The sequence below is a fragment of the Myotis yumanensis genome, unplaced genomic scaffold (genome assembly GCF_028538775.1).
Source record: "Myotis yumanensis isolate MYYU_CA2020_CCGP unplaced genomic scaffold, mMyoYum1.0.hap1 SCAF_2, whole genome shotgun sequence".
In the NCBI taxonomy this organism is placed as follows: Eukaryota; Metazoa; Chordata; class Mammalia; order Chiroptera; family Vespertilionidae; genus Myotis; species Myotis yumanensis.
Genome location: NW_027223753.1, coordinates 10,999,954 through 11,016,153, shown reverse-complemented (window position 1 = coordinate 11,016,153; position 16,200 = coordinate 10,999,954). Strand labels below are relative to the sequence as shown.

Below are 16,200 nucleotides of genomic sequence, written 5' to 3'. Positions count from 1 at the left end.
TTAGGGAGCCCGCAAACGCGGTCTCACATTGTCCACTCGGCGCCAGAGCCTTTAGCTCCCACAGCCCTTGCCACCCCCGCCCCAGCCTGAGCAGCTGGCCCAACCCTTCACGCCCATCGAGGCCAGCTTCGGACTCCGGGGCCTCCCACCCGGCACCTAGGGTCCTCCACCCCTCTCTGTCCAGCAGGGGCCGGGGAGCAGCACCCCACGCCATGCCTGCTCCCTCCCTCGCTCACGTAACCCCTGCTGTCCTCCCTGCAGCCCATGACAGACCTGGACACAAAGATCCAAGAAAAGGCCATGAAGGTGGACATGGACATCTGCCGCCGAATCGATATCACGGCCAAGCTGTGCGATGTCGCACAGCAGCGGAACTCGGAAGACGTGTCCAAGATCTTCCAGGTGACTAGGGCTCACCCTGCTCACCATCGCCACTCCCACCTGCCACTGCCACCCTCCGGAGAGCCCCAGCCTCACCCCCTGCCTGGCCAGCCCTGCTCCCCTCACATCCTCCCCACTTCCCCCCACCCCCACCCCTCCGGCCCCCGAGGCAGCGTGGCCTCCCCAGGAGAGCGTAGACTCAGGGACTCTAGACTCAGGCTGGCCCGACTCCATCCTCCAGGCTGACGGCTTCATCCTGTGGCTGAGACCTCTCACCCGGGGGTGACAGGGTGGGGCTCAAGGACGGAAATGGCAGAGCTGGGACTAGAACTCGCGTCTCCTGACCCTGCAGGGCTTCGTCCACCCGCCCCCATTGGGTTCACTGTCCGGCTTCCTGCCTCTTCCTCGAGGTGCCAGGCTGTGGGTGCGCTGGGTGAGCTGGCCGAGCCCTGGCAGATGAGCCTGTTGGCCTCTGTGTGGTTTTCCTTCCCACTGTAGAGGTGCTCGGTCTCCCCCTTCCTCACTCCCTCCTCAGTGAGCAAGTGTGTGTCCTGAGAAGAGGCGATGGGTTCAGGGCCGCTGTCCCAGGGCTGGCTGGTCCAGCTGCCTGAAGGGCGAGCGTCATTCTCCGAAGGCTTGAGTCTGGGCTGTGGTTCGGCTTTTGCTAGCCCGGGGCAGTGTGTTGTTGCTTTCAGTGTGTGCCTTTGGAGGTAGCCGGGTGAGACCTGCGCTTCCCTGGCCCCCTGTTCCCCTCCGTGCCTCCTTGCCACCCGGCTGCTGGAGAGCAGGGGGCACCATATCAGCCTTGGTTTGGTTTGCTCATGTCTTGTCTGCTGGGAGTGGAGGGAGCTTGGTGAACCGGGGGCCGCCGCCTCTTGCCTTTGCATGTGAGCAGGAGGGCTCTGGGAGGCAGGGAGCCATCTGGGCCTCCGTGGGGGCTTCTCTGGCTCCCTGGCTGGTGCTGAGACATCCCAGGTGATTCTGTACCCCAGTCTGGCTCGCTCCTCTCCCCAAATCTGGCAGTGGCTTTTCTGGTGAAGGGGTGAGCTGAGCTGGCCCAGCCACCAGGACAGGGCAGGGTCCAGGCTGTCTGTGTCCTCCATCCTGCATGTCTCCCCACCTCATGCTTCCTGCTAACGCCGCCTGCTTCTTAGAGGACCCGTGCATCTTCCCTGGCAGCAGCTGGCCCCAGCCATGCTCCATCTATCCCGTGAGATGCTGGCTCCCTTCCCAGCCCACCCCGACCCTCCCTCCCTGCAGAGCCTCCCAGTCACCTCGATCTCTTCCTCTCCGGGTCAGGTGGTCCCCAAAAAGAAAGAGCGTAAGGTGACTTCGGACGATGACATCTCTGAGCAGGACGGGGAGGTGAACCGGTTCTCAGATGAAGAGGTCGGCTCTGTGAACATCACAGACGAGATGAAGCGCATGTTTAACCAGCTGTGAGTACTCCGCTGCCCCAGCTGGGGGCTCCTCCCTGCTCCCCCAGGTCACTAGGGCAGGGGTGGCAAGCGGGTGGCCGGGGCTGAAAGTAGCCCACAGGTGTGTTTTGTTGAAGACATTTGTAACATTTATAATCTGGAAAGTTCCCCACTTTCAGAAAGGACCAGTGGCTGTGGTGGTCGTATTTGTGTGGGAGTCTTGGCCAAGCCTCAGACGCACCCCGACCGGTTTTCCTCGTGGTGGGATGGCTGAGCTGAGCCACACGCCGGCCACCACGCTGGCCAGTACCCTCCGTCTGTAGGATGCTTTACAAACGTGACTTCCTCGACTCCAGATTGTCGGCCCAGGAAGTGGGGTTATCGCTCCCCTTTTGTAGACGAGGAAACTGAGGCGCAGGGAAGCGCCCTGGTCGAGACCACTCCGCTAACACATGGCCGAGCTGGGATTCAGAGCCAGGCCCGCCTGCCTGTGTCCTCTCCCGCTGAGATGCTGCTTGGGTTAGGGGCAGACTGTGGGTTGGACATGGTCAGTGGTGGGAGGGAACCGGCTTGTACCGGCTCATGGAAGCTGATTGTTCACGTCTGCCGGCTCCAGGTTCACTGATGGCACAATAGTAGCTTAAAATTTGCCAGCGTGGAAATTGGCAAATGCTACCAAGCAGGGCTGACTTCGCCCCCCACCTCCTCCCCCGTAAGAGCTGTTTTCCCCGAAACTCACTGTGTAGAGTGATCTGGGGCAGGGATGCTTTGAGGCCTTGGCCTGTCCAGGACCATGCTCTCAACCCGGCTCCAGCTCTACTCTAATCCATATAGCACCCTAAAGTGGGTGGGAAAGGGAAGGGGAGGGAGAGGTGTCCCTTTGGGCATTGCATGACTTGCCTAGGGGCCTGGACTCACAGGGCAGGGCTGGGGCTGGTCTCTGGGGTCACCTTTCCCTTGTCCCAGTGACCTGCTCCTGCCTGCTCTGTCTGGGGTCCCTTGCAGTTGGGTTCCTGAGCCCCGAGAACTCAGCTTTTTTCCAGAACTCCACCCCCTCCCCCTCTTCCTTCCACCCCCCTGCATCAGTCTCAGGGCTGAGCAAGCTTTCTGACCAGTGCCTCTCCCCTGAGGTCCTCGGTCTCCAACAGCAGGGCTAGGTTTGCCGTCTTTGCTCTGATGGCATCACAAAACCCCCAGAACCCCTCCCAAGAGGACACACTCCTCCTAGCAGATACCTCTGCCAGCATAGTCGACTCAGAAGTCAGGGGCCCGGGACTCTCCTAATGCTTCCTGTAAAGATCACTCTGCCCAGCCCCTTCCTGTTCGAAGGGGGAAACTGAGGCTCAGAGGGGGATGTGGGAGATGGGATGGAGCCTGGCCCCCGATGGTCAGTCCAGTGCTTTGTCCCCAACCAGCTGTCTTCATGCTTGGAAGAGCTGTCCCTCTGCCCTCTCCGGGCGCCATCCCTGCCCTGGTCCCTTTGCAGCCGAGCCACTTGGCAAGGAAGACAGTGGGAACGTGGGGTGTGTTTTTCCCCAAAATGGGCTGCGTTTGGGAGATTGCTGTTGGAAGGTGACAAGGACACTCCCAGACTCTTGATTCCTCTTTGACACCCCCCACCCCCAATCTCACATTCTCATCTTTTGCTGACAAGAGAGGGATGGGGGGGTAACCCTTGGTTGGGTCTAGGTTTTCCGAATGTTGCTCTGGGTATTCCTGAGCCTAAGGCAGAATTGTATGCCCCCCCCCCCCCCCCGACTGGGTTCATTTGGTTGAATTAAAGGGCTTCTCTGAAGAAATCATTGCCTTCATTTTCATAAAGTCACCAGGGAAGCAGTAGGCTGCCTAGGAATGGGTGAGCTGAGAGGGACAGTCCCAGGAGCTGGTCTAGGGGCGCCCTGGGCCAGGCTCCTGTGTGCACAAAATTAGATTGATATGGTGGTGAAGTCCCTAAGTTTTAAAAAAAAAACCCTCCAATCACCCAAGGCCATGCTGACCCCACCCTAGGTGGAGCCCTAGCCCCCGCCCCTCCATCTCCGCTTGCTGAGATCCAAGCGAGAGACTGCCCCGGGCCAGTTCCACTGAAGTCTTTGAATAATGCACTCGTGTCTGGGCTGTTTTGTTTTGATCAAAATCTGTTGCTTGGGCTTCAGACCAAGGAGAAGGGGAGGAATTGGCTACTTCCTCTGGGTGGTGGCCAGCCCTCCTTCTTAGCCCCACCTTCCAGGTCTGCAGGGAGGGGGGGGTCGCCTCTTCCCAGGCCTTTCTCTGGTCCATCTTCCGGTCCTTGATGGTTTCCTATTCCTCAGCTGGGGTTTCCTTCAGATCCCAGGCCCTGGGAAGGAAATGAAGTCAGCCGTTGAGTATGTGATGCACTGATAGTGGACCCCAGGGGCTTGTCTGAAGCTAGTCCAGCCGTGGCTCCTCCCCCTGCAGCCCGGTCCCCAGCTCTGCTCCCTGGACTCCAGAGCCCCCTATAGGCTCTGATTGGAACTGCATTTTGAAGATGAGCCTGGCTCCAGGGGCTGCTCTGGGTAGCTTTTTACAGAAATTCTTCTTGAGCCCTGCCCAGTGGCCCCAGCCTGGACCATTTTTGGAAGGTTGGGCGAATCCAGAAAGGAGTTGAGGGAGGGAGTGTAGCAGTGGGGAGAGCCCTGGGATGGGAGTCTGGGGACTTGGAACCCACTTCCTTCTTGGCTAATTCACCGGGTCCAGTGATTTAGGCCCTGTTGACATCAGCCTTCTCACCTGATTAGTGGGCATATTGGGCTGAGTGGTTCTTAAGGTCCCCTCCAGTTGGGGTAACCATGCATCTCCAGAAACCCCTTAGTCCCAAGCAATCCCGTATGGTCCAGCCCCCTCCTTCCAGCCCTAGTAAATATGGGAGCCCTGAAGTCACCCAGGCGGTGAATTCAAATGTGACTTTCAGCACGTGTGGTTCTGGAAGTCTACCTGATCACTCTGAGCCTCAGCTTCCTCACCTGTAAAGTGAGGGAATAATAATCAAGCTTGTCTCCTGGGATGGGTGTGAGGATAGAACAAATTGCATTTTACTAAGTGCTCAGAAGCCAGTCTGTGACAGCACATTGTGAGCGTGTGGTGCTGTTTTCGTGGAAAGGAAAGCGCTGTAGGAAACAGAAAGATCTGGCTTCAGACCGTTTCCGCTACCGGCTGGCATGTGACTTTGGACAAGTCAGTTTTGCTTTCTGAGCTGCAATTTCCTCATCTGTAAAATGGGAGCAATAGCGTCAACCATTCCGAGTTGCCGACGTCATATAAATCTCCTCATGCAAAGGAGAGGTTCAGGAAATGAGCTATTGAATGAAAAACGTACAAGATGGGACTTGGGCGGAAATTGCCTTTAGTCTCCATTGATGATGAAGCCTGGCCTCTTAAAAACATACATTTTAAAGAGCACGTGAAAACATTCTGCATTTTAAAAGAGTTCAACTCCATGGATAAGGCGCGCGTCCCCTTTGCCACCACCTCTGTCTCCTTAGGAACACACCCAGTGGGGCATTGCCCTGTCTCCCTCTCGTCCTGGCCCCTGGAGCCTGGCTCCTGCTCAGTCCCGCCCTCCTTGTCCCCCGTCCCCCCCCCCAGGCGGGAGACCTTTGACTTTGACGACGACTGCGACAGCCTGACGTGGGAGGAGAACGAAGACACACTGCTGCTCTGGGAGGACTTCACCAACTGCAACCCGAGTATCGACCTGCAGGGCGAGGTGAGTGGGGCCAGGCTTCCCAGGGGCGCCTCCTTTCAATGATCCCTCCTCCCCATCCTTTCCCTGCAGCTCCCCACCTCACTCCACCCCCCAGCTAAACGCTCCCCTTTGATCTGTTTCCCCAGCAAGAGGAAAACTTGGGCAACTTGATCCATGAGACGGAATCCTTCTTCAAGACGAGAGACAAGGAGTACCAGGAAACGATAGGCCAGATAGAGGTGAGGGCTCGGCCTGTGCAGCCCCTGAGTCGAGACCCCTGGTGACTAAGTTGCTACCTAGGCAGGGGCTGGTAGCCTGGGGTGGCCACAGGCTCTGGAGTCAGGGGGCCTACCGGCTCCCTGCTTGGTGCTGGGAAAGCCATACCCCTCGTAGGGCCTCAGTTTCCTAACCTGTGAAATGGGAGTAGTGATCCCTGTCTGCCCCAAGGAGGTTTTATTTAAGCTATTCAACTGAGATGGTGGTCCCAAAATAATGAGAGCTGACATTTGAGTGACATCAAGTGACACTAGACACCGAGTGAGCCCATGACAAGGACACCCTTCCTAGTCTCCGCACACCCTCGTATGGACCTGCAGGTACCCAGGTACCCTATGCAGTAGGTACTGGGCATCCTGTGTTAGAGAGGAGGACATGAGGCTAACAGAGACCAGTGACTTGGCCAAGGCCGGGCTCCAGCCAGCACACAGCCTTGGAGCCCCGCCCTCTGTGCCCAAGAGCCTGCACGTGGCCATGACTGCCAGTGAGGTCACTGCTGTTGCCATGCTGGAGAAAGAGGGGCCCCTGTCCTGGGGGGTGTCTCCTTTGGTGGAGGAGAAGGGTCAGAAATGTGAAGACTTGAGGACTTTTCTAATCAAGGCCACAGAAAGGAGCGCAGAGGTGCAGGGTGGAGTAGAGTTGGTAGAACCAGGTGGGCTCGTCAGGGAAGGCTGCCCTGTGGTTGCTAAGCAACCATTCCCCTTTCTCCAGAAGTCCTTCTTGAGGCCCTGGGGACGGGTATCCAGAGAACAGAGGCCGAGGCAGGGTCCTGCGGTGTCCAGGGGTGGTCTGGAGGCCGCCAGCACCCAGGCGGTGGGAAGGGATTGCTGAGGGTTTTGCTGTGAGGATGACTTGGCCTCGCCTTACCCCCTGTTGGTTCCCCTCAGCTGGAGCTGGCCACAGCCAAGAGCGACATGAACCGACACTTGCATGAATACATGGAGATGTGCAGCATGAAGCGTGGCCTGGACGTGCAGATGGAGACCTGCCGCCGGCTCATCAAAGGCTCCGCGGACAGGTACCTGGCCCTTTCTCCCTGGGGATTCAGCAGTTGGGTTCTTGGGGGATGTGTATGAGGCTGCAACTTACAAGTCTGGCCTGTTTCATCTGCCCGGCGCATGTGTCCGGCCATCCATCCAGGAATATTAGTCACCTCCCTACTGCATGCTAGGTGACTTCCCTAATCTCACGTAACTCCCTGCACCCACTTCCCCAACAGCTACTTGTCGGAGACCTGCTCTGTGCAAGGCTGTGGGGATACAGTGATGAGCGTAGCAGCCATCGCCCCTGCCCTAGGGAGCTTACACCCCCCTTCCTGTTGAACTGGGGAGTGGAGAAGGTGGGCAGGACACTCCTCTCCACATGGCTGATGGGACCCGCATTTGCCCATAGAAAGCAATTTCACATCCTTTCCCATATTCTACACCGGGGCCAGGTGGGTCAGGGCCCTTTTATTTGCCAGGGTGGCTGACACCCCAAAACAAAGACAGAGCCCCTGCCTTTAAGGAACACGAAGCCTCGCCCAACTGGCATGGCTCAGTGGTTGAGCATCGACCTATGAACCAGGAGGTCATGGTTCCATTCCCGGTCAGGGCACATGCCCAGGTTGCAGCTCGATCCCCAGTGTGGGACGTGCAGGAGGCAGCCGATCAGTGATTCTCTGTCATCATTGATGTTTCTAGCTCTCTCCCCGTCTCCCTTCCTCTCAGAAATCATTAAAAAAATATATATTAAAAAAAATAAAGGAACACACAGCCTGTTGGGGAGATAGCCATGCTACTAATAAAATGGATAATACATGTAAAGTGCTTGGCACAAGGCGCAAATAGATGCTCCTTGTAATTGTTTCTCTTGTTATGGCGATATTCCCGCAGGCTGTGGTTCAGGCTGTAGAAGAGGGAGGGCAGCTCTGTGGGAAGCAGCGTGTGGGGCCCTCGGCTCAGCCAGTCCTACCGTTAGCTCACGGCCCCCCCAGACCCACTGTCCTTATCTCCCCTGTGCGGGTGGGGGAGCAGAAGCCTTGGCAGGTCGAAGAGTTTGCCCAAGGGCCCCCAGCTCATCAGTGACGGAGCCAAAATTTGAACCTTGTGCTCTTAACCACTATCCAGTATGGCCTCCCTGTGAGGACGGAGTTAGCTGGGGTTGACTGAGCGCGTGCTCTGTGCCCGCCCCTGTGTTAGGTGGCTCGAGGGTAAGAACCACGCTTGGTCCATGGTCTCTGCTCCCACGGGGCTTTCGGCGCCCAGAGCAATTAGGGGCTGGAACAGGAGGCCCCCAGAGGTCTTGAGAGCCATGCTCAGCATGTGGGCTTAGGACAGTGATGGTGAACCCATGACACTCGAACTCATTTTTTTGGTTGATTTTTCTTTGTTAAATGGCATTTAAATATATAAAATAAATATCAAAAATAGAAGTCTTTTTTTTACGATGGTTGCAAATATCAAAAAATTTCTATAGGTGACACGGCACCAGAGTTAAGTTGGGGTTTTTCAAAATGCTGACACGCTGAGCTCAAAAGGTTCGCCATAACTGGCTTAGGAGATTCTAAGAAAAGCAGAGCAAGGGCAGGGTCTCAGGGAAGGACCCCCTCTGAGGTCAGGTCTTGCAGGAGTGGTTGCTCAGCCCTTCCTACTCCTTAAATCCCTCACGGGTCCCCCAGGCTGCCCCCCGACTGACCCCCATTCTCTCGTCCTTCCAGGAATTCCCCATCTCCCAGCTCCGTGGCCAGCAGCGACTCAGGAAGTACAGACGAGATCCAGGACGAGTTTGAGCGGGAGGCGGACGTGGAGCCCATGGTCAGCTGATGGCTGAGGCCCCCGTGCCTGGTGGTCATGGTGATGGGGCCTCTGCCCCTCCTCCCCACGAGGCCAGGAAGGCTCCTCGGAGTGGGGCTCCGGTCCTCACCACACGGACGTCCTCTGCCCTCCCTTCTCTGGAGGCCCCAAGGGACCGCTGCTTCCCCCCTCCCTTCCACTCACCATCCACCCGTGCCCCTCTCCACCCACCCACCCACGGAATGGTGCTCTCAATTTCTACTCTCCACGTTACCAATGCAGACTCTGTCCAGATGATGCCGTGTGAACCGTGCCTTTTCCCTTAAGCTGAGCCACTTTGAGCTCCAAAGAATTATTCGTAGCAGGTGTTTTTATACAAAACTCTAAGGTGAGGGCGGGGCCCCGGTGTGGCAGATTGTGGTTTTCTACCCTCCCACCTGCTCCTCTGATTGGCTATGACCTACGCCCTCCCGTCCTCTGCTGGCCAGCACTGATGGCGTGGGGCTTGGGCGGTCCACGTCCACCCAGGACGGAGCTGTTTGCCTCTGCGAACCTTCCACGCCTGGGTGCGGATCTCCCAAGGGTTTTTTTTTCACTTACCAAAAGGGAAAGAAAGATGGAAGGAGGGAGGGAAGACAAATTCTTAGTTTCTTTTTGGGTCGAGTGGCACAGTGGAGGGACAAGGCACTGTGGGGGAAGGTGGAGCCTCACTGTGTTTAAACTACTATGCAAAAAACAAAACAAACAAAAAAAGCAGCTTGCCTTATATACTGTGGAAGGGAGGCCTCTCCCAGACGCAGGGTTTTCCCGTGGAGCTGGGAGGGAGGCCGCCGCTAGGGCCATGTCTCTTGCAGCCTGTGAGGGGGTTTGGTCAAGGTCAGTAGAGGCCTGGGTCCTGCAAAGCCCTTGGCCACCTGACTGTTTGCTTTCTTGGGACCTCTGTGCGTTGCGGGGGGCGGGGGGGGGGGGGGGGGGGCGGGGTCTTTTATTGCCCCGATGACTTGATGTTTTCCCTCTGTTTCCAGCCAACTGTAAGGGGTTGGGGTCTGTAATTTCTCTGTGAGAAAGCCTGAAGGGAGCCAGGCCTGCCGTCACCCCTTCCCCAGTGGAGCCGGGTCAGGCCCGCCTGCTACCATCTTGGTTCTCCACTGTGCCCAGTCGCCCACTGTCTGGCCACTGGCAGGCATTGGAAAGGGAAGGGACGAGGAGGGAGGCAATGAGGGCTGCTGGCAGGTTGGAGGTGGCAGGAGGCGGCGCTCAGGCTAGAACCACCCTTGTTTAACATCTGCCAGCTTCTTTCCGTACTTAACTGACCCGTGGGGAGTAACTGAGCCAGTCTCTCCCATGGCCTGAGTGGGCCTGCGTTGAAGAGCGCTGCTTGAGGCCACCCGCCAAGTCCCAGCTTGGAGCCAGCGAACCAGGCTTTGCTTTTTGTGTTTTTTTTTTTAAGTTTTTGTCCCCACTCCTGTGGGTATGTTTGGCGAGTTTTGTTTTTGTTGGCCCAGCAGCTCCCCCTGGAGGTCAAAGAGCACACTGAGCCCGAGACCAGAGCTCCTTCCCTCCGGGGCTTATGACTCGCGGCACAAGAGGGGTTCTGGCTTCCAGTAGGTTGTACCCCCCAGTCTTTCCACCCCCGGGGTACCAACCACCTCGAAGGGCCTTCTTTCTCTTCTGTTTCCCCTCCCTGTTTTGCAGTCTTAAAACCATTGTACATAATAGTCACATAATATATATATATATATATGGAGAGAGAGAGAGAGCAAGCGTGTTAGTGACAGTGTGTTCTTTTTATTTATCAGAACTTGGTGGCCTTTATGGTTTTTTCCTAATTTTCGTTTTTGTTGGGCGAATCGTTCTGTTCCCCGTGGCAGTGTGGCCACGTGCCCAGCGTCTCCTATTAGTGAACAGGCCCTTGGCAGGTACTAGGGGGGCCATGGCTTCGGAGGAGGGCGGCCCCTCCCCCTCCTCCTCACCGACCCTCGTTCTAAAGGTTACAGGGTTCAAACATACCTGGTGATTATTGCCGTTATTGTTCTTGTTGTTTTAGTTTACCTTTTTTTAACCAAAGGTTATCAGAGCCAGTTGGGCTTGGACCTCAGCTGCTAAAAAGATTTTCCGTTTCCTGGAGGGCGGGGAGATGGCCCTGCAGGCCTCCGCCATCCAGGGCTAAGGGAGATGGTGCATGGTGTGGGCAGACCGGCAGAGTGGAAGCCGGCCCAGGGTGGTTCCTCCAGGTGGTGGTGGTGGGGTGGTGGGATCAGGGGGGGAGACAGGCCTATTGTTGTAAATATGACAGTAAGGCATCAATGTATTTTGGGGGTAACTAAGGTGATTGGTGTCCAGTGGTATTATTTTTTCTTTCCCCTTTGTAGACATTTGTCACTGGGGACTAGAGGACTCTGAATTTGTCCAAGGACTATAGAAATGGCAGGAGCCAGAGACGGACACTGGCTGAGAAGTGTCCTCCCTGCTGGGGAGCCAGGATTTGGGGCAGGTGGACAGGGCAGGGATAGCAAGGATGTGGCCCACCTGCTTCCTGGGCAGGGTCCTGGGTCCTGGCCTGGCTGCCTCCCTCCCCACCAAGTTCTTCTCTGAGTTAATTGCCAGTGGGCCCTGCTTGTCCCCTGCCACGAGCCCACAGCTTGCCAAGAAAGAGCCCAACACTCGCTGAGGCAGCACCGGGTCCAGAGGGGACATGCTGGTCCGTCCTTTGTAAAGCTGTAAATACTTAATTTTGGTTTCTACTTCTAAGCCCAGTGTCATATTGACATTGGTATTTTAGGTGGTTCTCAGATGGGCTCTCCTGTGTTGCTGGCTCTCACCCTCCTATTTTGGAGGGTTTTATAAAAAGAGAGGATTGGGGAGGGGCAGGATGGGGAAATTCCTTTTGGTTCCTTGGTTGTGGAACACACACACACACACAAACAGGGGAAAACAAGGGAAAAACGGGGGAAAAAATTCTTGGCAAGTGAACACATTTTGTTTTCTTGTAGCAATATGTCCTGATGGACAGGTCTCTGAAGGGCCAGTCCATCGCACACTTAGCTCTGTGGGTGCAGCTCAGATGATTTAGGGAGAAGCAAACCTCTTTGATTTGGGATGAGGGAGAAGGTGAGGGGTAGGGGATAATATAAGGTATAACTTAAGCTAAATGTAACCTATTTATAAAGCAAGAGACTCCCATCTATTTTTATGAAAGCAAAGGTTTTGTAATCTAGGCTAGGCAGTTGTGGTGGCCCAGCATTTTTCTGTGGGCACGGTGCATGTTGCTGCTGGATTTCATATAATCGGTACCCCCACCCTGTCTCCCTGTCCTTACCGCCTACTCTCCACACCCATGAGCCGGCTTCGGCAGAGCATGGGCCCCACCTCACCCCAGTTCCCTTGTTCTCTGATCCCGCAGCTCCTGGGTCCTTGGAAGTCTTGGGGGGGAGGGCATTGTGGGAGTGGGCGGGCAGTGGAGAATTCAGCATGAAGGCGGGTGGGTGGGGGTTGAGAGGGAGCATGAGGTAGGGGACACACTCTGCTTCCAGGGTGGGCTCCGAGTAGTTACTTGAACTATGTGAAGATCCACTTCCAAGTCCGCTGAGTTTGGGAGAGTGTGGGTGGCAATGGGGCTGCCGGCTCCGGGACCACATGGCTTCCCTTGGGGTGGGGTGGAGGGCCTGGGACCCTCTAGAGCTCTAGTGGGTCCCAGGTTGTTAGGCAGCTGGAGTGGGAGTGGAAATGCCATGAAATGTCCACAGTCCTGGCTGTGCCCACTGCCTGGGCTGCTCCTCCAGGCCCTGGCTGAGGGATTAGGGCTGATTCTCTCAAAAGGGAATTTTCCATGGGTGGAAGATTTACAGGCTCAGGGTGGGCCATGTGTTAGTTTGGGGTAAATCCCTCAGCATTCCTGCTGCCAAGCCCTCAAAGGAATGAGGCCAAGGCACCCCTCACCCCCAAGACCCCTTCGTGGACATTTTAGCATCTACGTGATTTTTAATCCCTTCAGGGAGACTTTCTATCCTGCAGTCCCATCCCACCCCACTATTGCTGTTTGTCTGCCAGCTGGGTCGAGCATCAAGGGGAAGGGGGGTTTATACTCACTGAAAGACTACTGATCCTACCGGGAAACCAACCTGTTTACTGTACTGTTGTAAATATCATACCCTTTATATCCTGTATATTGGCTTCTTTTAAATAAAGTGAAATGTCTTAGAATTGATGGTGTACTTTTTTCTTTTTTTAACTGAGGATAAAATGGCAAGAGAACGGAGGGCCCCATAAACACGAATGCAAACTCATTAGCCAATGAGTGGTGACATGGGGAAATTTCACATCATCTGCATCTCACAATATAATCTCTACAAGTAGGGAAAGCAGGATTTATTACACACATTCTACAAAAGGGGAAGTGAGAGCCAGAGAGATCACAGGCTGAGTAACTGGCACGCCTAGTTTGGAAACGAGGTCCTGTTAATCCCCAAATCCCCATTTCGTAAACTTCCTCACAGTGCCCAGGAGAGGCCAGCTCCCAGACGCTGAATTTGACATTGTCCAACGTTCCAGTTTTTTCTTGTTAATGGCCAACTTCAGGAAAGCACTGCCCTGTAGGAGCGGCTCCCCGTCCCCAACTAGGGTTTTCTTCAAGGATCAAGAGAAACAGTCCCATCAATCCCTGTAGAGAGTGCCTGGGAAGGCACATGGGCATTTCTTTAATTATTGTCAGCTGAAGCCAGTGGTGTTGGCAAAGCCACATCCTGGAAACATGCTTTGCCAGAGGCAGGAGTGTTGTCAGCTTGACCTTCAGCCCAGGTGCCAGGGGGTGGGTTTTGTTATTTAAATCCAGCCAAGCACCAGGAATGCATACGACTCAGGCCCACCCAAGAATGTACATAATCTCCGTTGTCTTGACTTTTAGTAAAACTTCCTGTTTTTTGCTGTATAAAATAAACACACTGTATTGGCTCTGGGTCCCTATCCCTGTCTCTCCATCAGAGGACAGTGGTCCCACCCGGTCCCAGCTTTTTCCTTCCATCTCTGTGTCTGTCTCTTTCATTTGTTCAATCCCCAGCCACCCCTACTCAGGAACCGGACCGCTCTCTAACCGAGCTGGACACAGAGAAGAGAGACATATTTACAAATCCCAATCCACTTTTTGCCGTATCCAAGACTTTGGCTTATTGTCGTTTCTTTTTTCCAAATCCCAGCTGTTTCTATTCCCCGAGTGTGACCTTCTGAAGGAAGAGTAGCATGGGATACTGAGGTCATTCTAAGATGGGCATTATTACCCCCACTTTTTAAAATTTATTTTTTTATTTTTATTGATTTCAGAGAGGAAGGAAGAGGAAGATAGAAACATCCATGATGAGAGAGAATCATTGATCGGCTGTCTCCTGCAAGTCCCCCACTGGGGGTCGAGCCCACAACCCAGGCATGTGCCCTTGACCGGAATTGAACCTGGGACCCCCCAGTCCGCAGGCCAAAGCTCTATCCACTGAGCCAAACCGGCCAGGACTATTACCCCCACTTTATAGACAAGGAAACTGAGGCCCAGGGAAGTTATGTATTTTGTCAATGTCATAGAGAGGAACCACAATAAGAATTGGAACGGACTCCTTAGCAGGTTGTGAACGTAAGAAACATTCACAACTGTAAGGAATTTTTTGTGTGAGTTCCTTTGAGCCAAACTGTCAATAATTGGTGGGAAGCAGAATCTCAATGGATGAGACAATGCTCCAAAGAATGGTAGTCTTGCACTTTGTTTTATACATTACAACCCAAAGAGGAGACATAAGTGGGTTACATGAAATCTGTTGGTGATGGATTTGGGAGGCGGGAGAAAGCAAAGCCAGGGAGGTGGGGGAAAGCTCTGGGATTGGATAAAAAGTGAAATGATAGACACATACTTCTTTTAGGTGGGAGCAGGAAAGTTAAGTCAACAATTACTCAATAACAACGAGGGGATTTGTGGTCTCCGCAGAGCAGTGCCTGTGCTTTGAGGGGTCCAGAAGAAGGAAAATTTGGACGTCCCAATGATATGTTAGCATAGATGCGAAAGGACACTAGGGCCAGTTAAGGCAAAGATTGACCTTTGTCAGGGAAAATACCGGCCTAGGATATGACTACCCACCACACACTGCTTTTTAATGTAAAAAGTTTTCATTTCAGACCATCCTTTTGCTTAATTTAGGTCTCTTGAGTTTGCAAGACTGCCACACAGGCCTTCCCTGAGCTAGTCAGGTTAGCATGTGGCCCCTTTTCATCCACAAGGTTCTCAGATCACACTGCTAGAGGAAATACAAACAGAAAAATTAGAAGAGAGTGTTAAGAAAAGCTGTAACAGTTGTTAAGGTAAAAAAAAAACATTGAAACCTGTAAAGAATTTTTGTGAGTTTATTTGAGCCAAACTGTCGACATATGCCGGGAAGCAGAACCTCAATGAATTGAGATAATGTTCCGGAGAATGGCGGGTTACGTCTGTATTTATACATTGCAGTCAAAGGAAAGGGACGTAGGTGGGTTACATGAAATCCATTGGTGATAGACTAGAGAGGCGGGAGAAAGCAAAGCAGGGAAACCCCTGGGATTGGATAAAAAGTAAAATGATAGACACATACTTAGGTGGGTGCAGGAACAATGAACATAACAATAAAGGAAATTTGTGGTATCTGTCCTGGCACCCAGCACATTAGGTTGTGCCCCAAGGGGTCCAGAAAAAGGGAAGTTACAAGTTACCCAGACATTTCAAGGATATGTTATCATAGATGCAGAAAGACAGAGAGGCTCAGTTAAGGTAAAGTGAAGATACCGGCCTAGGATGTAACTACCCACCATCACTGCTTTTAGTTAAAGTTTAATTTCAGACCGTCCTTTGTGGTGACTTTAGGTCTCTGAGTTTGCAAGACGGCCATACAGGCCTTCCCTGAGCTGGTCAGGTCAGCATGTGGCCCCTTTTGCCCACACAGCGCTTTAGGAATGCAATTGGGTCCCTAAGATCCTGTCACCAGAAAGGCTCAGAATCTGCCCTGACCCCGTGGCTCAGGGGTTGAGCGTTGACCTATGAACCAGGAAGTCACGGTTGGATCCCAGTCGGGGCACAAGCCCAGATTGTGTGCTTGATCCCTAGTGTGGGGCACGCAGGAGGCAGCCAGTCCATGAGTCTCTCATCACTGATCTATCTTTCTCTCCCTCTCCTTTTCTCTCTGAGATCAATAAAATATCTATAATAATAAAAGCGTAATATGCTAATTAGAGCAGACGTACTTAAAGATGACCTTCTGGACGAAGCCAGCCTGCCTCGGTAGGCAGAGGACCCTCAGCCGCCATGGCAGGCGGGGCCAAGGCAGTCGTCCTGTCCGCAGGGGCTGAGCCACTTGCACGAATTTCGTGCATCGGGCCTTTAGTATTTAAGAAGAAAAAAAAAAGAAAGGAAGGAAGGAAGAAAGACTCGTAATCGAGTTTTAAATAACATTCAAGCCTTCACCAAATGTTTCCGAGAGAAAACTAAAATTTTGATCCAGGGAGGGGAAAATGACACTGCAGGCGCAGCTGGTTCCGCGGCCAGAGGTTTTGAAGGAAAAGCTAGGCGTAGACCAGCTCAGATTTTATCTTTTATTGACCTTAGTCTTCAAAGAATTGAGCTGCTTTCTTTATCTGGGCGCCA

The 16,200-nt window shown here is 53.9% G+C and overlaps 1 protein-coding gene across 2 annotated transcripts in view; it reads left to right on the top strand.

Annotated features, from left to right (window-relative positions):
* IFFO2 (intermediate filament family orphan 2) overlaps positions 1 to 9,499 on the top strand; it is a 42,678-nt gene extending 33,179 nt beyond the window's left edge. Inside the window, exons 4-9 of one of the 2 annotated variants that reach the window (XM_070403149.1) lie at positions 262 to 402; positions 1,681 to 1,820; positions 5,403 to 5,523; positions 5,649 to 5,741; positions 6,666 to 6,796; positions 8,477 to 9,499. In XM_070403149.1, the coding sequence (XP_070259250.1) occupies positions 262 to 402; positions 1,681 to 1,820; positions 5,403 to 5,523; positions 5,649 to 5,741; positions 6,666 to 6,796; positions 8,477 to 8,582 (732 nt within the window). In that variant the 3' untranslated portion in view covers positions 8,583 to 9,499. The remainder of the gene's footprint in view (positions 1 to 261; positions 403 to 1,680; positions 1,821 to 5,402; positions 5,524 to 5,648; positions 5,742 to 6,665; positions 6,797 to 8,476) is intronic. The other variant, XM_070403150.1, reaches the window with a different exon arrangement.
* Positions 9,500 to 16,200: the final 6,701 nt, after the last annotated feature.